Here is a 20701-nt window from a genome sequence, read left to right on the forward strand (position 1 = left end):
AACAATTGTTCCGAGTAAAAACAAACATATTCCAAAGCATGTGTACATTGAAAAGTAAAGAAACTTTATTAACAACTTCATAAAAACTGACTTAAAATTTTAAAAAGAAAAAAACATGTTTTGAAGTCCTTCCGACTGGAGTTGTGTCTCATCGTGTCCTTTCTTTACAGAAATAGTCGTATTGTGACACATATGCACAAGGATTAACACCATGACACACTGTACACGGCGGGCCCCGGCGAGCTCACCAGGCGTCGTCTGAGTCCAGGTCTCTGGGGAGGATCCACTCCACAGATGAGCCCAGCAGAGTCTGAAGCTCGTTCGTGAACTCCACCAGATCTAAGAGCTCCTTACTTTCCGGATTAAAGGACTCCAGGTCTTTGGGGCAACAGAATAAGAGACTTGCTGACACTTGCCGGCAGAACTCGGCCTCCGCGATGGTGACAATTTCCACATTTGGGAAATTGCAGCGGAATATGCAGGAGGACATTTGCAGTTTCTTGAGCAGGTCTGAGAGCAACAGCCAGTTACGACGCCTACACCAGAGAAAGGACAGTGGTTTGAGTTTCCGGCAAAATTAGAGGCGCTCCCAACTATGAACTACCCGTCTCCTGGCGGTGAAAGGGCCTGCTACTTCCACTTTGATTACCCCACCCCCAACCCACTTCTCACTGTCCTTAGAAGATCTACTTCTTCTTTTTCTTTTTTAATTTTATTTATTTATTTATTTTTGGCTGCGTTGGGCCTGTTGCTGCGCACGGGCTTTCTCTAGTTGTGGCTCACGGGCTCTAGAGCGCAGGCTCAGTAGCTATGGCGCACGGGCTTAGTTGCTCCGTGGCATGTGGGATATTCCCAGACCAGGGCTCGAACCTGTGTCCCCTGAACTGGCAGGCGGATTCTTAACCACTGTGCCACCAGGGAAGCCCGGAAGATCTACTTCTAGCGGGGGAACTCTGGACTCATGTGCATGTGTTAAGAGACCACCTAGGGCGGATCAGCCAACTTAGACAAAAGCAGGAGCAGCGCCCCTGAATGAGCCTCGTTGCAGGCCACCCCAGTGCTGCCTTGGCTCTGGCCACAACTCAGGTCACCCCTCTCCAAGTAAGTGCGCCCCGTTCTACTCACTGGGGAAAACCAGTCTGTATGCCAACCAAAGGGAGATGGCAAACACCTCTTTGACCTCTCCTCTCCTCCGGCCCTCACGGAGAGAGCATGAGAAACACTCGAGGTCACCTGGCTTTCCTTTCCTTTCCCACACCTCCAACCTGCCCCTCAATGCTGCCGGGAGTGAGGCTTTTTCGAGAAGGGAGGTGGTACAATCCTTCCTGATACCCTGCCACGCTTTATGATCTCTATCCCGAATACAATGTCACCACAAAGGCAGACACGTTCCCAGCCTCAGAGTCCAAGGAGGATGCTACTCCTTAAGCACCGGGGTCAACACACAGCAGAGCAAGATGTCCTGATGGGTTCACTCCGAAGGGTTGGTCATCGGGCACAGTGGCCCGACCGTGGGGACAAGACTCGATCTAAGCAAATCTGAAGACACATAAGATCCCAGGTGCCACATACGGCTTTCTCTAATCTTATACGAGAAGACGGTACACATCAGTATCGTCCCGTGGACCTCACGTGCCTTGGACGGCCCCTATGGTAGCCGTTTGGGGTGGATCCCTTCCCCAAGAGTTTACTGACTGAAACTGTGCAATTGCAGTCGCTGACTCCCGTGTCCTTTGGGCTCTAGGGGTGTGTTCCAATGAGGGCAGTTGGCTGGGGAGCCCTCCCACCCCACAAACTTTTCTGGAAAAGTTCCACTGCATTATGTGAGGTCGGTGGACACTTGGTGAGGGATTCACTCACCCCCCAACCCAGCCACCCTCATCTGCTGAAGGGGATTTCTAACTCCTGCCACCCCACAGAATAGCTGGGCTGGCTCTAGACCACATGCTGGCCACGCTCACCCCTGAGCGACGGACACCTGGACGTTATAACACGACAAAACGGGGTCTTCGGAAAATTCAAACTCCAATAGGTCACCATAGGCCTCGTTGCTGTCATCCTGGTCCTCCGGTCCTGGGGGATTTGCTAAAACATCGTAACCACTTTCATCATCTGGTTCTAACCGGGGGGGCGGGGGCAAACAAGAGAGAGGTCAGTAAGCTGGAGCAAGATTCCAGCTGTTCGCCAAAAAGGACTCTGGAAAAATTCTTTCCCAAGCAAGCCCTCCTCACAGCACCACCACCACCCCCAGCCCCACCCCCACAAGCCCAACTGAAACGAACAAGGCTGCTCACCACACACACAGCTGCCAGAGAACTCCGAAGAGCAACCGGGGTTACCGTCGTCAGGAGTCTGCAGGTTATTTAAAGCCTGCAGAGAGAGGGGGAGAGAGAGAAAGAGAGAGAGAAACAAGATAACGCCTGCTGGTAAGAGGCAAATGCTGCTGGAGTTCGGGAACATCTCACGCTGGGGCTGGTGTTACCTCCTGACAAGTCCCACTGCACACGCCTCCAGGTATCTGACTGAAACCTCCCCACGCGTCCACCCGCCTTCCTGAGGGACTGCCCGCCTCACCGCCCCAGCCTGCCAAACAAAAGCTAACCTGGCTAGCTAAGAGTTTTCCAGCCCCCCACCTCGCAAAACTAAAAGTACGTATCTCTTCTTTGACAGACTAACGTTGGGCCGCTTTTCCCAGTAAAGGGTCACTTAGAGTAAACGGGGGGTGGGGGTAGGGGGAACCCAGGTGAAAGGCTGTGAAGTCACCGTCTAGATGCTTGAACAAGACCGTGTCTTGACCTCTGCCGTACCTGTTAAGAACTTCTCCAGAAGTTCGCTGTGGTTCACTTTCTTGATGGTTCTACCTGAGTACGTAGCCAGGGTAGGATCAGCACCGTAGGAGAGGAGCAAGCGGACAATTTCGAGATGATCATTCTTGACAGCATCGTGGAGAGGCCTAGGAGAGGTGCGGGGGATTACACCTGTGCACGCGACGCTTGCTTCTAAGGACACGGGGCAATATCGAGCGTGTGCGGCCAAGCCTCGTAGGCGCGCTATTTCACCGAGGAGGTGAGTGTACGGTCGCTGCGACAAATTACTCTGTTATTTCAACACATAACCCTTTACGGGACAGGTGAAGGGACCATCTCAGGCCTCATTCTTCAATGCAAATCTCTCTTAATGCATGGCCCAAGGAGGAACTCAGGCCACGATGAAAACGTTTCCAATGAACTTAAATAGTGACAGACTGTAAGAAGGTAACGTACGGCGGGGTGGGGGGAAGAACCCCAGCATCACGGAAGCAGATACGACAAGCCATTGTTATACCATTACAAACAAAACCCAAAAAGTGCAGTTTGTAAAAGAAACTAGGGGCAAAGTGGAACCTCTCCTGAAACCAACTTGGAGATGAGTGATCAACCCTCTCGCCCAGAAGCAGTCGACAGGCAGGGCGAGTTCTCAGGAGGATACAGAGTCCTCCTGCCCGTATCCGCTGGGGTCAGGAACACTGTCCGCAGTCCCATCCAGAAAGGATGCTATTTGAAAACCATGAGCCACCAAATACCTTACGGTTTTGCTAATGTTATGACCATCAGGAAAGCCCCAGTGCCCTGCCTCGTGGTGGCATCCCAGGTACAACCGGGAAGATGATTGGGCTGACTCAGACCTGGGCCTCTGGCCAATAAACCGAGGTCAAGGACAGAGTGGGGGCCAGGCCCGGGGATGTGGGTGGACACGGCAGGTCCTATCAAGCCAGTTGCCACTGGACCTGTCTGTACTCCTGCAACTTTCAACTCACATATATGTTCAAGATTGAGATTCAACAGACGCTGGTGAAGAGTCCAGGGTCTTAAAAGAGAACACCCCTGATTATTCATGCAGGCTCAACATTTTCAGGGACTTCTGTCCATAAGAGCGTCACAGACTTTTAAAGTTCTATGTAAATTTGCCAGAAAGATCTGTCCGATTCCATTCTAGAGGACTCCGCCATCAGTGTGCTTACATGGCACTCACTCTCCATCTTTCCTTCTGGGGTTCCCCGCACACCCTGAGAACCACTGGCTATGCCCCAAAAGGGCCAGGCCAAGAGCAAGACCGCCACTGACCCGGTTTCATCCTGGGCACTGCAGTTGACATCGACGCCATATTCAAGGAGGTGTCGTACGATGTTGAGCCAACCTCTTGCACAAGCCTCGTGCAGGGCACAGTAACCCGCGTTGTTGCAGTGGTTCACATCACAAATCTTGTTCTCCAGGCAGTACAAGACCACTTCCTACGGGGAGAGGAGAGGAGAGGAGAGGAAATACCATCAGACCACCATACAGTGAACCTTGTAAGGGTGACCTCCCCATAGCTTGGCGGTGCCCACTTTCAAAGGCATACATCCTTGGGGCCAAAAGCCCACCATGGCGCGGGGAGGCGGCAGGCATCCTGGTGGGGCATGAGAGTGTGTGAGAAGGGCTTGGAGATGCAGACAGTGTTGTCTAAGGCTCTGCTGCACCAGTGGCCTGGCCATGGGCAAGTTACCCTTGAACTTCTCCAAGCTTCCACAGGGCTGCTGAGAGGACGCATTCGGATAGCGATGGAAGCCCTCAGCCCAGGGGCCGACGTGACCAGTACAGAGGTGTCACGGCTGCTAACATCTTAGATGACACATTGCCAAGCACAGACCATTCTCACTTGATGGGTCTGTTCAGTCGGTGGCAGTGGACGATAACACAAGTTTAGATAAAAGTATGGATGACCAACACTTAAAGAGAGCTTAAATCAGCCGGAGAACATTCCCCAGCTTAGAAAAGCAGGGACACCCAGGTCAGCTACATCCTCGCGCCCCCTGTTAAGACCCCAAATCAGAACCTAGGACTCAGATGCTCTTGTCTGTATGTTAAGTAGACTTAAAGAGAAGCTCTCTCCCTCCATCCTCGAGGAATGACACAAAATGCCTCCAATAACCCCACCCTCTATTTTGCCTCACTCCACCCTCTCGGGGCAGAATCAGTCAAAAAAATTCATATTTACTCAAGTTAATGACAGGAACCTGATACACCACAGGCTGCAACCTCCACATTTCAAGAATCAAATAAAACGTTCACCGCCCCCCCACCCCCACCCCCGGAGATGTTCTGTGTCAACACTGTGCATTAGAATCACTGTTATTAACCTTCTTTCTTTGGCTTGTTAAAATATTAATATGAACCACTCCCAGTAAGCAGAGCAGGAATTTATTCAATGTTTTATTACCTTAAGAAAGTTTTCAGACACATGGAAAGCATTTGCCAACAGAAAACACGTTATACTGTTTATACTGGGTAAGTCGTGCCCAGCAGAGAGCCGGCAGGTTCTGAGAGCTGGGAGTAGGCAGAACGTGCATGTGGCCCAGCACATGGTCTGCTGGGTAAGGGGGGATGGGATGGGGTCAGAACAGGCCTCCTTGTGACATCTCTCAGGTAACTCATCTGTTAAACCCAAAAAGGGGGTCATTCTAGCCGCCCATAAGTGCGAGATGGGTTCTGTAAAACCTTTTATGCCCTTTGGAGGACACACCAATCAAAGGGGACCACTCACTTGGGAGTGAACTAGAATGTTCCATTTGCTTACCACATGAACCTAATGGGGCATGCTGGTAAACCTGGCCATCGGTGCCCTGTTACTTCAGGTCACTGCAGCAGCTCCCTTCCAAAACAAGAGGAGGAAGAGAAAAGGCATGCCAACGAATGCATTTCTCCGTTTACATCCCAACCTGCCAAAAAGCCCACAATCCTCTGGGCTCCCAGGCCACCTGCCCCGAGCCCTGGTATCCAGGATACCGCATGAAGCTGCTGCTCTTTTAGCAGGCCTTCACTAGCCAGACTTGAGTGGACGGCTGCAAGCTAATGAGTTGTGTGCCCCAGCCAGGGAGAGGCCCTGTCACGTGGCTCTGGGATCAGGTCTGAACGCCACCAACTGCTGTGCACACATCAATTTACTCAACCCAGGGTTTATTTGCTGTGACAATCATGGCCTTCACCTGGAAACCTTCATCACTACTAGGGCAGATTCAAGGGTACCTAGAAATGAAAGGCCGTCCAAGCTGATGGGTAAGTCAACTCTCTTCTCCTGGAAGATGGCAGCAAAGGCAGCAGTAGCCCCACGGCCAGGTCAGACTTTTTGCCACGGGCTGTCCTAACTCAACCACGTTGATCCCACTATTTACACAGTGCTTCTCATTTCCCCAGATGAGGACGTCTTCTGTCACCCACAGGAACCCAGGAGCTACCAGGAAAGGAAGGTAGTACCATCCTCATTCAACACTTGGAAACTGAGGCCCAGAGATATTAAACCCCAAGTTCAATTAACATGAAGTACTAGACCTATAACTCAGGTCTTTGGTACCTGGTCAGCTGGGAAGATTCAAAAGGCCCCAGAGGGCCCCAGTTAGAGGGATGCAATCCAGCTGTGACGAGCATCCCACAGGCCTCCTCTGCTGGGGGTCAAGTGGGCTAACTACACTCTCCTAGCTAGGAGGGTGATGGCCTCTAAATGGATGGCAACCATCGCCACCAACACTTTCTCTAACTGAAAGGTGAAGAGGCGGGGCGAGTCTGTCGACGCAACACATTCCTTGGTTTATTTTCTCCGCTAGAAATAAACGGGAGTGTCTGAAGGGCAGCCCAGCCATTCCGGAGCATAGTCAAACTGCTTTTGTCGGACAGCTCTCTGTTCAGTGGCTATAAGCCGAATGCCATTACCCGCAAAATGTAACCATAAAGGCCATAAGCCCGACGTTGTTAATTAATTAAATGCCTCATTAACTTTTTAAAAAACATGACTTATTCAATTCATAGAAAATTTAACCATCACTGCTAAAGGCACAAGCATGTGGTTGCACATGGGCGTTTTAGCCTAAGAAATAGAAGCCTTTTTCCCAGGAGGGAAAGGTTTGAGGTCTTTGGCCACACAAGTGATCTATTTAACGCGGATCTGAAGCCAGAGTGTGTTTCTAAACTTCCAGAACCAGATTATCATGACATAAAGATCAGACAGCCTTTATACTGCACATGGTATCTTTGGCTAAGCAGAAGAAAATAACCAAGAATGCTGAAGACAAAACTTCAGGAAAACCCTCCCAAACCACACCCTTATCTGCTTAAGCAAACTGTCCTTCAATTTGAAAAGGTTGAAGCTGCCACATCTCCCAACTGGGCCTTCATCCCAACATTTAAAATTCTGCCCAGAGAAATCCCAGAAATTTCTGCCCAGAGAAATCAAAGTTGAAAGCATTCATCTACTTGTCACAATGTTCAGCATCAACACTGGTGATCTGTGGAATCTACATATTGAAATTTACATTTGAAGAAAAAAAGAAATCCGACCCTAAACATTCCCAAGGCTTCCTGTGCAATCAAAGGCCAGGTAGCCTAAAAAAGGATGGATCAAGTGCCCCTTGGTCCAGGCCACAGAGCCACCAAACCAAAATGGAAACTGTCTTAGAGGACCAACGAGGGTCTTTTGACCTCTCTGGTCCCAAAGGGAGGCTGCTGGAAATGATGCCAAGTTCACAGGTGGGGCTCGGAGCCCCGCCCTCCACGGCGGGTGCAGCAGCAACCCGCCCCCCCCATCTCCAGCATTTGCTGGAAGTGGGAGTCTACTTTCTCAACCCTAACCCAAAAGTTGGGGTTAGGGGTCTCCCCCCCACCTCCAGCGTTTGCTGGAAGCAAGGAGACTATCTTCTCAACCACGGGGGGTCTAGCTCCACACTATGTGCAACATCTGCTCTGTCCTCCTAGGAGCCCGCTCTCAGCTCTTGGGAAACCAAATGGGTGCTCCTTGGACTTCACCTGCAAGTAACTGCGCTAACTACCAGAAAGTGCTCTCTAGCTAATGGAGAGGTCTCCAAGAGACGTGCAGATATAAACAACAGCACATTCAACCCACAACAACAACAAAAAAACACCCCAAACTAAGCATAGCCCTAGTGCTTCCAACTACCCACCCACAGTCATGCCTTAGGGCCAAGGCAGGCACACTTCCAAGGGCTCACGGCACTATGGACCGGGGTGGGGGGACACGACGGGAGACGGGGGACAGGGACACAGAGCTGGCTGAGGGTGTGGGCGCCAGGGCTCCGGGCCAGCCTGGGTCCTGCCACCCCAGTGCTCATCCACACCTCCACGCTCAGCCTGCTGCACCGCGTTTTACTGTCACCATTCAACTCCCAGAAGGCTGATGCCAGCACAGAAAAATGCCTTTGCCCTGTGGGCTATTACATCACAATTGCTACTGACAAGTATGGTGCGGGAACTGCACAGGGCAGAGAGAGTCATCTCTCTCACAGAGGTTTTGAACTGTCAAAAGGGCAATTCCAGTGTGAGCCAGTCTTGCTGAGGAGCGTGGTGGGCTCTGGAGCACTGCTGGATTGCTACCTGTACGGGTATCAGCTAACCCCTCTGAGGCTCAGTTTCCTCATCCGAGAGTGGGCTAGTACGCGTTACTCCCAAGTGAACATGTTAAAAGGGTGAAAGGAGTTACTACAGATCACACGGGCTTAGGCAGATATCAGCTATCTTTCTATGTTGCTCTAGCAATAGAGGCCATCACTGTCATCAGCCGTGCTGGGTTGGGATACAGCAGTGTGGACAGGGAGTTTTGTGCAAGGCTCAACCCCTGCTCCCCGCCCATCAGCCCTCGGCTCCCGTGCCCTCTCAGAAAGAGACTGCTCAGGTCTGCCCCACTCCCACCCCTACTCTGCACAGACACTTCCCACCTGCTACCCCACAGGGGCATCACTCTGCCCCAAACAGCACAAGTTAGTAGAGCTAATAACTACTCTCCTTCTTGCTATTCAGAATCCAAAAGGGCTCATTAAAATTCCCCTGGTCGCCAAGCCCTGGGTTAGGTCAGATTTTATATCAGAGATAAGTGAGCCAGACTGGCCGAAGCAGCCTACCTGCCTGAACGGGAACGGAACATCAGAGAGGCCTGCCTTTCTTTTCACACCACGACTGAACAAGCCACCAAAGAGCCCGCAGTGTGAGCGGGAGCCAACGCAAACACCCTGCTGGAACACCCAGCCCAGCCCGCCACGTGGAGGGGGCTGGGCTCTGAGACCCGCCCCCCATCCCCAGCCAGTGTGTCCCCCACCCAAGGAGCAGCAGCCGGTGGATCCTGATCCGGGGCACCCACAGGGATGCTCACCTCGTAGCCAAGCCGGGAGGCCTGCTGTAGGAGGGTCTCGCCCGCGTTCTTATTGACAATAAGTCTCCGCGCTTCCGGTGGCATCGGGCGGGACTGGGTGGTCTCTGGAGGGGAGCTTGACCATGTCAGCTGCGAGGCGTGGGAAGCTGGTAACAATTGCTGCAAACGGTCCAAGGGCTTCTGGTCCTGCTTGGCCGGCGAAAGATCATAGTCGGAAGTGGGCTCAGGCCGCTTTCAAAATCTCCGGACGGTCACCTATCACGAAACCAGGCAGCGCACACATTTCACGCTGTCCTTCCACCCCCCACCTGGTTCGCCTCCTCCCTGAGTTACAAACCTGAGTGGAGGAAAGCACTTTTCCTCCTCTCTGTCTGGGGGAGGCGGGGCGCGAGGAAGGGGTTGCATTTTTACTAGCTGGAAACTTCACCACCACCCAGGAGACACGTCCCCTAGGAAGGGGCAGGGACGTTTTGGGGGGAGGGGTTCAGGAAAAGGAAAGCTTTGTCCCCAGAAGCAGAGAAGCAGGCAGGCGGGATGTGCCTGCACGGGCCCGGGGGGCGGGGGAGAGCCAGGGGCAAGAGGTACCTTGCCATCCGCATTGTCCACGTAGGAGTCCCCTGGCAGCGGCAAGCCCCGCCTGGGCTCCTGAGGGATCAAATGCTTGGTTTTGCACGGTCGCTTCCCGGATGGTTTCTCGCTGTTGTCGGTGTATTGCTGCGGCAGGGGCGAAGACTGCCGATCCATTTCTTCGTCCATGCACAGCACATCTGTCAGGGGGAGAAGCAGTGGGCGTTACACAGTTGTAGCCGGTGAGGAGAGAAAAGCCCATTGTTAGCACTGATCGTTGGAGCAGCTTCAGTTTTTAAAGATATACCAATTATGTTTTCAAAGCACTAATATTTTAATCATCCCACATTCAACCGGCAAATAGGCTAACCCACGAAACGCCAAATGGCAAGTCGCTTCAAAGGGCCGCAAGACAGGGCAGAAGCCAGTCCTTCGTGCGCTCCCGGCCCCACTCGTGGGGGGCCTGGGTGCTCAGGACAGGGCGACTGGGGACAGCCTGAGGCTGGAATGAGGGCACTGACAAGCGCCCGGGGTCACCCAAGACTTCCCTTCCTGCCCAGCCGCGGGCTGGGTGATGAGGAGCAGCCCAGGAAGTCGAGCTCCCGCCTCACTGTCCATTCCATAAGGAAGTGTGCAGGCTGAAAGGACCTCAGGAAGAAAACTCCCCGCTCGCCACACGCTACTCTTGTCAACTTGGATGGCCCTCAGGTCCCCTCCAGGGCCGTTTCCCACAGAGGGCGGGTGATCCACCCTCCAGGAGCGCCCCCCGCCCCGTGCGTACCTTGTTCATTGTCACTGCATTTAAGGGACTCCTCCAACCAGCTGCTGTTGCTTTTGGCCTCTGCACTTTTCCTGCCAGGTTTCTCTTCGGAGATGCTATTGCCCTGGGGGGTGACCGCAGGCTGAACCGCCTGGGTCACTTCCTTCCTGCCCTGCCGGCCAGGTTTGCTCTCTGCTCCCGCCGTCCTCTAAGGTGCAGCAAGCGGCGCTGCTTTCTGGGATGGAGCCCTGTTAATTCAATGCACACCTCAGGTTGGTCAGCTCACTATAATGTGGCTCTTCTAAGCGGTTAGAGGAACTGTTTGTCATTTCCCTCTCAGGCCAGTCAGCTAATGGAGAAATAACTACAAATTAATGAAGAAGCACCCCAGGGCGGCGGGGGGGAACAAACTGTCTTACACATCACTAACGGGGTGGGGGAGGGGAGGGGTGTGGTCACTGTGTTGGCTGGAACTTGTCACCAAGTCTCGGGAGGGGGCCTATTTGCCTTTGGCCACCTTTGGGCTCCAGCCCCGGCACCTGGCTTTGGGGGGGTGGGGGGTGGGGAGGTGTGAGTGGCTCCCCCCAGGGCTCCAGGGTGGGACTGGAACTTTCCACTGCTCCGCTCCAGGACTTCCGAAGGGTGCCCTGCGGGCCCGAAGCGAAATCGAGCTCACCTTTGCAGACCCGTCTCCGCTTGGCTTTCAGCAGAGAGTCCTCCGGGAGCACAGTGGTCTCAGTGTGGTTCCTATTGCCAGACACCTTGCGCTTTCTGTTCAGCCGGAGGGTGGGGCTGCGTGACGCGTCCGGGGCCGCCTGGTCGGCGGGGGACTCTCTGGGGGGCTCCGTGTCCATGTCCTCAGGAAGATCACTGTCTTCTGGGGCTTCAAAGCGGTCAGGTTTGCTTCCATCATAACACTCCCCTAGGGGAGGGGAGACAACCCGGAAAGGAGGGAACAAAGGTCACCAGGAGCAGGCAGGACCCCCATGCCCAAGGCAATCTGCTACCAACAGACCACCCCCCTTTGGAGACCAGGGGCCTCACACGCCGGAAGCACAAAACCCTCAGAAAGACGTCCCAAAGGAAGGATAGCTGAACACAACCAGCAAAGAAAGCAGAAAATGAGGCGTGTAGCCCACTCACAATCCATCCTTCAAGGGTCAAGGTGAGGCATCTACACCATCCCTCTATAGGCATGTGAGATCACTCCCTAACTGCTTAACTCTCCAAGGTGGCTTACTGTTAAAGGTGGGGTGAGTGACCTCACAGTAAGATCCAACCAATCAGGGCGGAGCTACAAATGACTATGGAAACAACTGCTAGTCAACAAAAAAGGCTGATGTCATCAAGAGACCAAATAGCCCCCAACTGCCATTTACACAGACATAGCACCAATGTTCACGTGGGTCAGCAGGGGCGAGGGTGAAGAAAAAGGGTAGGGAAAGAATGGTGGGAGGCTGGGAAGCTGGGGAGACCAAGGGAAGAGGAGCCTGGCAAAGGGAAAGGAAAGGCTTCCTGGTGCACACATAAGGGTCAAGGGCAATTTCAAAGAACTCAACCAGACTGCTACAAGTCCGTCTGTCCTCTTTCCACACCCGTGGGGGGGAAAAGCATTTCACTGCCATCGAGGGGCTGCTCCTATTTCCTGCCTAGGAAGAAGGCCTTCAGTGACACCAGTCACCCACCTGGCACGTCTCCACGCCTTCCTTCCCAGGCAACAAGCATCTAAGGACATTTCAAAGACAAGACTCCAACCCCCTTCATGGGGGGTGGGGGGTGGGGGGGGCGGCGGGCAGGGCTGAATTGCTCACACCCCAGCTCCGCCTGTGTTGCTCCTGCCCCCCTGCTCAATATAGCATCCACTTGGGGCTTTTCCTGCAATCACCCCAGCCTAACATCACTCCTCACTTTTGCTCTAGCCAAAGAAACAGTTCAACTGCTTTGCTAGTCACATTGTTTCTAACACACAAATAATTCCATAATGATCACTGTGCTGTTAAAGAGTTCCCCGAAGATGACCCTGTGTCCATCACCGGCCGGGGGCGTGGGTGGGTGTATGAGTTTGGTATTTTGTTAACACCTGAGCTAAGCTCCCACAGCCCGTTTTTCTAGATGAAATCATGGACACACCCCTCACATGCTGCTCACATTCCTCCTCCTCTCCCTAGACCACTTCAAGTATCACTCCTACTTCTGCCCAGCCGGCTGGTCCCCTGATCAGCCTCTCTTGGGGGCATTCCCAGCATTTAATGGCAGCCAGTTGTGGGGATGAACCTCACCCTGGCCTGGGCTAGCCTGACCTGTGTTCTCAATGGTGGAACACACTTAGCTTTTCTGCAAGGGTATCCCAAGGTGGGAGAGATCCCCATCTACTCTTGCCGGAATGGTGGAATCACCCCAACCGCGAGGGTCTCCTGTCATGGCAGCAGGAGAAACCCCAAACTCCTGGCCTGTGCTTACGGGTGATGCAGCCCAGGCTACTGCAGGCCCGGTGAAGACGGCGTGCTGCAACTCTCACTCGGGCTGCTCTGTGACCCTCTTAAACACTCGGGCAGGAATGGCACCGCTTTACAACTCGGCCCCCTTCACTTGTAAAGTGGGAATGTTACTGCTAGCCTCCCTCCAGGGTGGGCTTCATAATCACGGGCCAGGCTAAGCATAGAGAAAGGCTGGAAAAATCCCTTTAAGCAAAGGATGCCAAGACTTTCAGACCAGCCTGAATCTTAGGCCTGAAATGTAGGAAATTTTAAGAGGTGAGCCCTGCTGGTTACACCATTGGACTTCTCTGGTCCAATCTGCTCCAATCAGCCTTCCCTAAAAGCTCCGTGGGAGGGGATCCATGGAGGAACGGAAGGGCTACCTTAAGAACCTCCATGTCCAATTTGAAAGTTTCTTTTTCCAAACTAGGTCCATCCACCCTTCCCCCAACCCCGGAGCCTTTTAGGGCAAAGATCTCAATTCCCCTCAGCTAAGGCCCCCCAAGACCTTACGCTAGTGTGACCTTACCCAGGCCAGTAATAACCCTGAAGGACACTCACCCCGACTGCCCAAGATGCCCATGGCCACCAGCTATGGGGTAGAGGCTCCGTGTCACTTGGAGCTTCTCAAAGACTGTTCTAACCACGACCCACAGGAGGATGACCCTTGAGGGCAAAGGAGATGGGGAGATAAATAGATACACGGGGATACTAACCATCAGGCTTTGCCATCATTGCTACTTTTGGCCCTTCTGAAAGTGGGAAGCCATATGCCCTTGGTCACCCAGTCTAAGCAAGATGTGCACGTGGTCCCTGCAGCATGGTCCTATGACTCACAGCACATATATCCCAAATTCATTATGGTTGTACCATAGCATCACCTCACAGAAGCATCACCTTACAGAAGCATCACCACAGCAACATTTACAAGTCATTGTGGCAGCAAAGCACCCTCACCACTGTTGAGCCATGCCCAGTGAGGCCTAAACAAGGTGAGAGGGTTCTGAGTCGCTGCAAGGCTCCCCAGGATTAAAATCCCCTTCTCTGTAGCTTAACTATAATAGCACCTCCAGTCAGGGCTAACCTTGTTCAAAGTTACACCCGCTACACAAGGAGTGCAGGGGATCTCTGTTCCAAAGTAGTTTACAAACGTGCAGGTGCTCAGCTGGAAGAGAAGTTCCCTGAGCAAAGAAGTTTCATGAAGCCCCTCGACTGAGGCTTCCTCCAGCTCCTGGCCAGGCACTGCCACTGAGCAGGTCCTCGGCCTGTCCCAGCCAAGTGGCTGGCAAGGGAGATGGTTACTCCAAGTTTGAGAAGGAAGGGACCAATGCCTCCTTGCCCCGCCCCATCTTCAAATGCCGCTGAGGGTACCTAGTGATGAACTTCCAAGTCTGAGGAACCTCCAAACTCATTTGGTGAACTTCCAAAATAAAAATTTCACTCAGCCACCCATGTGATCATAAAGAATAAATGAGTATCTCGGCCACTGTGTTTTCAAGTTAATTTCACAAGCCCCTAGCAACAAGATGCACCCGCACCAGGACAACCAGGGCTGCGCAAACAGCACCCACACCTTAGAAGCTCTTGGGCCCTCCATGGGTAGGGGCTGCCTCAGAAGGGGGAAGGCATCTTGAAGGCGTCCTGGACCCTCTCTGGGACCCCTGCCCGCCCCAAATCCCCGCCCCAGCTCCCATGTGCTCACAGCTTGGCTCTCGGCCACACCGACACCCATGAGAAGGACCTGAGCCCATATCAGCTCAAGACATGATGGCCCAAGAACAAGAAGGCCCATTTATATCCAGCTGAATGGAATGAACACCTGCTGTGCCTTGGATGTGGAGGCCGTGGTAAGAACAGTGGCCCCTTCAGGTCACCTTTCCTGACCAGCTATTTACAAACCCCACGTCTCTACAAGACAGGGTGGGTGGGGAACCCACCTCCATTGCCCCAACCTTACAAACGGAGCCCCTCACCTTCCCCAACCCTTCTCCTGCCCTCCCATGGTGGCCATTCATGGCTCACTGGGCCATGTCCCGGGTGCTCCAGGAAGAGACCCGTCGGTCGGTCTGATATTGGAGGCAGGCGGTGGGGGGAGGGGGCTTTCGGAATCATCTGGGGCTCAGGCCCTGCTCCCCATCAGCCACACCGAGTTCTCGTCTCCACGCTCAGCAGGAAAGACTGGGAAGGACGCACACAAACGTCTCTGGGAAGAAGGGCGGGTGAGGCCACTGAGACGTGAAGGGCAGCGGCCACCCTGGGTTTGGCCACGTTGCTGGAGAAAAGGGTGAGAAGACTCGAGGCCGGTTAACTGTCCGCTCCCTTCCTCCAGCCTCCCTCACCGTCCACCCACAACAGGCAGATCCCCTCCTCAGAAAAGTGCATCCCCGTGAACTTGGCCTTGCCCACTTTTACCACATCTCTCTGAGAAACTTCCCCAAGAGCTGAGTTATGAGGCCACTCGGGAGGGTAAGGGCTGCGTGTCAGCTGTGAGCACAGGCAAGGAGGGAGGCCTTCTTGCTGCTTCACTCCAGGGTGGCCTGGACCCTCCGTTTTTCATTCCAATCCCGAGGGGGAGGAGCTCGGAATCGTCTACTCCAGGCACATCAAGAGCCCCATCCCTCGGGTAAGGCCGCCACTGACTAGCCCCAGAAATCCCCTTCTACGGGAGCCACGTAGGACACACCGCTCCCGCTGTGGCTTACCCAGAACCCTGGCCACAGGCCTTTGTCTGACCCCAAACATAAGCTGGGGGAGGGCAGTGCTCCAAGCAGCAGAGAGAAGCACACGCTGCTGCTGACCACAATTTTCCCGAAGTGCATCAGGCACCCACGACCTAAGCGTGCGGGCGAACGCCGACCCTACGACTGGGTCCAAGGGCCTGGGCCTCCCAAACGTGCCCACCACCCCCGACTGTCCCGTCTCAGGAGGATTGCACGCCCACCCTGTCCTCGACGTTCACCGAGGTGCCCTCACTCACCATCACCGGTGAGGTTTCTGGGGTCCGGAGCAGGCTGCAGGCCACAGGCCACAAGCACGCACACTGAAGAAAGTGGGAGAAAGACCTCCACTTGCTGCCAACGCATCTCATTAGCCCAGGAAGTCTCGAGGGCAAAGCCCGAAGTCAACCCCAGTGGGGGAGCAGCTGAGGGGACCGCAGAGTGTGACTCGAGGCCAACACTAGCTTTCTCTCCAGTTCGGCCTCCAGAACAGAACACACCCGTCTGGTGGGAAGAACGGCCTCGTTGGTCCCACGGCCTGGGAGCGTGGTGTCAGCTCCTCATGGCTGCAAAGGAGCCTCCACAGAACACAATGATGCTCATCTCTCTGGGGCCTTCATCAGCCCTCATCGCACTTGAACGAAACCTCTGCCTTTGGAGGGAGAGTCCGAGTACTCTCCACTCCCTCCCACAGGAGACTGTCACTCTGGAGGGTCTGGCTCTGGCTGCAAGTGTCATTCCACTGCTACCAAAAACCCGTGTCCGTACCTGCTACACAACAGAACACATACCTGCTACGCCGGAGGTCCTGCACTGCCATTCCTCTGCTCTACTGTATCAGACTATTACTAACTACAGGACTAGCATTGCTCCGGAAAAAGGAGACGCGTGCCAGGGAACAGCATTTCATAGGTGCTTCACTCCTGGATGCCGCAACGCTCAAAAGGACAGCCAGCCTTGCAATCCACAGCTGGGAAGGGTGGCCAGAGCAGCCCGTTCTCCGAACAGCCAGCACCCAGACGCTGGGCCGTCGGAAGCGTATTGTTTCCTCTCACCTCCCTCGGCACTGGGAGAGGAACCGCCCCGTTCCCACCGACGTGGTACCACACGCGAGCCGCCTGGGTTCACTTACATCTCTCACTGTTGTTCTGGTCGGCAATGGCCTCCTCCAGGGCGACCGACTTTGGCTTTTTGTGCTGACTTCCTTTCAGCCTTTCCCAGTCAGCGGGGCTGAATTTGCGCACCTCGGAGTCTTTGGTCGTGGGGTGGCCACCTTCTCGCTCTTTCATCTCCAACTCTGAGAAGCGCATCACTGCACGCTACAAAGAGAACGGAGATGGAAAAAAGACACACCTTACCACCAAAGCTATTTCACTGCCCTTACCTTAAAGGAAAGTATCTTCAAAGAAAAGTTTGCCCAAAACCAACCACAATTTATGATACAACTGAGATATTTTAAAATTGAACGATAAAAACGTAAGAGTGTCTATGTGTAACTAGTCACACACTCTTTCTTCGTAAAGCCATATGTATGTAGAGATATATGTGGTGTGTATGTAAAGCCATACATACACTGTGGCATACAGACAGACATTCTCTTTCGAAGGTAAATAAAACAAAACAAAAACACAACGCAAAGAAAGCGAAACAAAAACACAACAGAAAAGAAAACAAATGCACAGTGAATAAAGACGACCATGGCCCACAAACTTCCCTTTGTATATTTGGAAATGAAATTTAACTCAAAAGGTTTATGGAAGATTCTAGTAATAAAAATTTGAAGAACTGACCTCACAGTAAGCAGCGGGTAGACATAAAATACTGTCCTCTTGTAATCCTTCCATCTATGTAATTAAAATGGGCACTCAATGGATCATTTAGATAACTTCAGCCATTTTTATAAGCATAAACCAATTTTTTTCTTAACATTGCAAAACAATTTGTCTTTGTGTTTTAATTAAAAGTAAAATATCTTAAGGAAATTCCTATACAACATCTATCATTCACTAGCAAGTTAAATACATACTCTATCCCTTTAAGCAAGGTTTGTGTTTTTGTTTTGTTTGTTTGTTTGTTTTTTGGGTGGAAAAAAAAATTGCATGAATCTCACAGACATGCGGCCGCTACACACCTCCACCAAGCATCACGTAAGGCATTCTAAGCAGCGCTTTTAGGTATATTTGTTAACGTACACTAACGGCAGAGAAATCAAAGCGACTGATAGGTAAATGTCATGCAGTCTTTTAGACATCCTTCGCAATAATTAAAACTTCCGTTATCAGCATTCGAGTGGAGTTCGCTTAAAATCTACAGAATAACTTCAAGTATCCACTTACGTCCCCTTACTGGACACATTTCAAACATTTAAATTATCCTAAGCTTCATTAACCAAATCAGCCCAGTGTCCTGCCCTATCATACCCCCGGCCCCCTCCTCTTCACACATTAAAAAAACCTGACAACTGGTCAGGCTCCTGAAATTCGGGTGGGGGGGGCTCACCTGCAATGCCCGCTCCTCCCGGCTGAGCTGACGGGAGTCTGCGTACAGTCCGGTAGCGACACACTTGAACCGGTCACCCACGTAACCAGCGGAGTTGGCGATTCTCTTTGCCAGCTTAGATGGCTTCGGTTTCAGAACTTTGCCATCGGTTGATCCTGCCTCGTCAGCTCCGTCTTTGGTGTAGGTGGGGGTGATGTCCACACTCGGTGGGGCACTGCCCACGCAAAATGGTTTGGGATCCTCTTGGGTTTTCCCGAACGTGACCGCAGAGCCGTCGCTCCCCAGGGTCGGCTCCAGGAATGGAGTCAAGACCGGCGTTGCCAGGTTCTCCTTGTTGGTTACCGCTGGAACATTCTCCTTGCTTAAGCCGGAAACTGGCTGGCCCGGAGCCTGTTTGAAAGTATAGGCTTCGTGGAAGTCACTGATGCACCCCAACTCCTCTCTCAGGGCAATGAAATCCCGGTGTGGCTGTAGGGCCATATTTTACTTTTTTATTTTTAATATACGTTCACATGTTTCCATAAAGGATCCAAGGTGGCCCATAACGTAAGGACACACAATATTAGCTTTAAAAAAACATGAAAAAAAAAAAAAAAGGGAAATCATGATCCTGGAAATGGGTTGCATCCTTTTAAGGGGTGAGAATAACAGAATGAGTGAGCCAAAGATTTGGGAAAGGATCTCACATTTCCAAACGTCCAAATCTTAAAATTGCACCAAGTGGGAATGTAGCTGTGGCAGTATTAACCTGAGAGAGCTCTATGATCGTTGTCTTTACTCATCACTTGGTTGCAAGGTTCTAAATGACAGGGTAAGTGAAGGAGGGCAAGTAGACAGATAAGAGTCATTTCCTGATTCTCAAAAGAAGGGGCATCACCTAGGGAAGGGCACTCCAAAATCCTACAGGAATCCTCTTCATATACTAAATTTTCTAGGTGGCAAAAGTATCTCCTTTGACCCTAGCAGCCAGATGGAACTTAGAAAAGTAGTGAAAAGCTACTCAACTGAATGCAAGTCATATGACTAGGAGCATGTCAGTGAAAAGTTCAAGGGAAGATGCTGTGGAAGAGCAGTTCACCTTGTGGTTGAGCATCCTCAGAACGTGCAATGGGAGGTGCAGCACCTGCTCTGTCTCACAGGGACCCTCCAACCTCTAAACGCATCTTTCCTGGGAAGCTGAATTCAAAAAGTCAATTTTAAAAAAAGAAAGGGCTTCCCTGGTGGCGCAGTGGTTGAGAGTCCGCCTGCCGATGCAGGGGACACGGGTTCGTGCCCCGGCCCGGGAAGATCCCACATGCCGCGGAGCGGCTGGGCCCGTGAGCCACAGCCACCGAGCCTGCGCGTCCGGAGCCTGTGCTCCGCAATGGGAGAGGCCACAACAGTGAGAGGCCCGCGTACCACAAAAAATAAAAAAATAAATAAATAAATTTAAAAAAGATAAAAGTCTCTAGTAGAGAAATTGTATCAGAGCCTAGTATTAAGAGCTGCAGAGCCACAAGTTTCCCACGATACGGCCTTAGCAGAGGCTGTTAAGGCAGTGACAGAAAATTTGTACCGAGGGAAATAGCAGAAGAGTTTGCCTACAATTCACGAAAAGGATCCCTGCACTTGGCCTGAAGGAAATCAGCAAAATTTGTAACAGCTTGTGTATTTGTATGCGGGATGGAGAACGAGTTTAATTTTTTAATTTCTCTGAATTATCACGTAAGATTCAGAAGATGCTCTCTCTGCCTAGAAGCCACCCCACTGGGATAACTATGCCTACGGAGTGCCTTTGCCTATGACTCCTACTTGCTAACAGACTGCCAGCCTGGCCCCAGGGCCTGGTCGCTGCTCCCAGTGCAATGGTGGATATGGTGTCAACGGTTGCAAAATCAAAGCCCCTTACATCCTCTCCATGCCTCGGTCCCACCCCCCACCCCACTCTCCATTGATGTTCAGGAAGGGGAAGGTGTCCTGGATGGGAACGTGGTGCTGTGACTGGTCCAGCTCACCTTCCTCATCTTCTTCATCCACACCATTATCTTTCTCATCCCAAGGAGCAGATCCAGTGGATCCGACCCGAGAAACACACACACACACACACACAAAGGTCAAAAGTGAGGCGCTCACGTTGCACTGTCATCCCTGCAGCTGACCCACTGTTCAAGCTAGGCACTGCCAGCACAGAGGTTCTTTGGGTTCAGTGTGAACCCTCAATGCCAAAGAGTGGGAACCAAGGGTGTTCACCCCACTCCCAGCTCCTCCTACGGAGCCCCAGTGCAAGCTCTCATCCCCTCCCCTATCCAGGAGCTGCAGACCCTACTCCCTTCTCCTAGAAACCTTTTAATTCCTACTCTAAACCCCTTTCTACACATTCGCATCCCTTCTAAGGACCCAAGGAGCACAGCTTCTCTCCTTTATAAGCTTACTGTGAAGACAGACCCTTCCCTCATGGCAGAGCCTCACTAGATTCACTGGAGGTCAAGTCTAAATTATCTGGCTCTTAGTCGGAACTGGCTCAACATTGA

At 52.4% G+C, this 20701-nt stretch overlaps 2 protein-coding genes and 2 pseudogenes across 5 annotated transcripts in view; 1 reads left to right on the forward strand and 3 right to left on the reverse strand.

Moving 5' to 3' along the window:
• The window catches only part of LOC308620087 (centrosomal protein of 78 kDa-like), a 62296-nt pseudogene extending 60350 nt beyond the window's left edge, over positions 1–1946 (reverse strand). The window contains exon 1 of the transcript in view: positions 1935–1946. The product of the transcript in view is annotated as a centrosomal protein of 78 kDa-like (transcript). The remainder of the gene's footprint in view (positions 1–1934) is intronic.
• LOC308620770 (centrosomal protein of 78 kDa-like) overlaps positions 1–20701 on the forward strand; it is a 1829729-nt pseudogene that overhangs the window by 367172 nt on the left and 1441856 nt on the right. The window lies entirely within an intron of this gene.
• Positions 44–10658, reverse strand: LOC308619624 (BCL-6 corepressor-like). Its single transcript, XM_081238630.1, has 8 exons — positions 10520–10658; positions 9757–9938; positions 9172–9357; positions 4104–4270; positions 2808–2953; positions 2295–2370; positions 1962–2118; positions 44–536 (listed from the first exon to the last, which is right to left on the reverse strand). Exons 2-6 carry the CDS (start codon positions 9925–9927, stop codon positions 2360–2362), a joined length of 681 nt encoding a protein of 226 aa, XP_081094756.1. The 5' UTR covers positions 9928–9938; positions 10520–10658; the 3' UTR covers positions 44–536; positions 1962–2118; positions 2295–2359.
• On the reverse strand, positions 10612–18918 carry LOC308619623 (BCL-6 corepressor-like). 2 transcript variants are annotated; one of them, XM_081238628.1, is made up of 5 exons: positions 18192–18918; positions 16825–17011; positions 15953–16015; positions 11175–11420; positions 10612–10746 (listed from the first exon to the last, which is right to left on the reverse strand). In XM_081238628.1, exons 1-5 carry the CDS (start codon positions 18669–18671, stop codon positions 10655–10657), a joined length of 1068 nt encoding a protein of 355 aa, XP_081094754.1. In that variant the 5' UTR covers positions 18672–18918; the 3' UTR covers positions 10612–10654. The 2 variants fall into 2 exon arrangements, with proteins under 2 accessions (XP_081094754.1, XP_081094755.1); XM_081238629.1 differs by lacking the exon at positions 15953–16015 and having other exon boundaries at positions 18192–18916.

Source organism: Mesoplodon bidens (genome assembly GCF_964165515.1).
Source record: "Mesoplodon bidens genome assembly, chromosome: 7".
Taxonomy (NCBI): Eukaryota; Metazoa; Chordata; class Mammalia; order Artiodactyla; family Ziphiidae; genus Mesoplodon; species Mesoplodon bidens.

Coding starts and splice junctions, on each gene's coding strand:
- LOC308619624 (XM_081238630.1), bottom strand. CDS start 9,927: ATGGACGAAGAAATGGATCGGCAGTCTTCGCCCCTGCCGCAGCAATAC. Junction 9,358..9,756: donor TGGACAATGCGGATGGCAAG/GTACCTCTTGCC, acceptor CCGGCCAAGCAG/GACCAGAAGCCCTTGGACCG. Junction 4,271..9,171: donor CCTCCCGGCTTGGCTACGAG/GTGAGCATCCCT, acceptor CTCTCCCCGTAG/GAAGTGGTCTTGTACTGCCT.
- LOC308619623 (XM_081238628.1), bottom strand. CDS start 18,671: ATGGCCCTACAGCCACACCGGGATTTCATTGCCCTGAGAGAGGAGTTG. Junction 16,016..16,824: donor CCAGAACAACAGTGAGAGAT/GTAAGTGAACCC, acceptor CACTTTCTTCAG/TGTGCGTGCTTGTGGCCTGT. Junction 10,747..11,174: donor GCGGAGACGGGTCTGCAAAG/GTGAGCTCGATT, acceptor TTGAATTAACAG/GGCTCCATCCCAGAAAGCAG.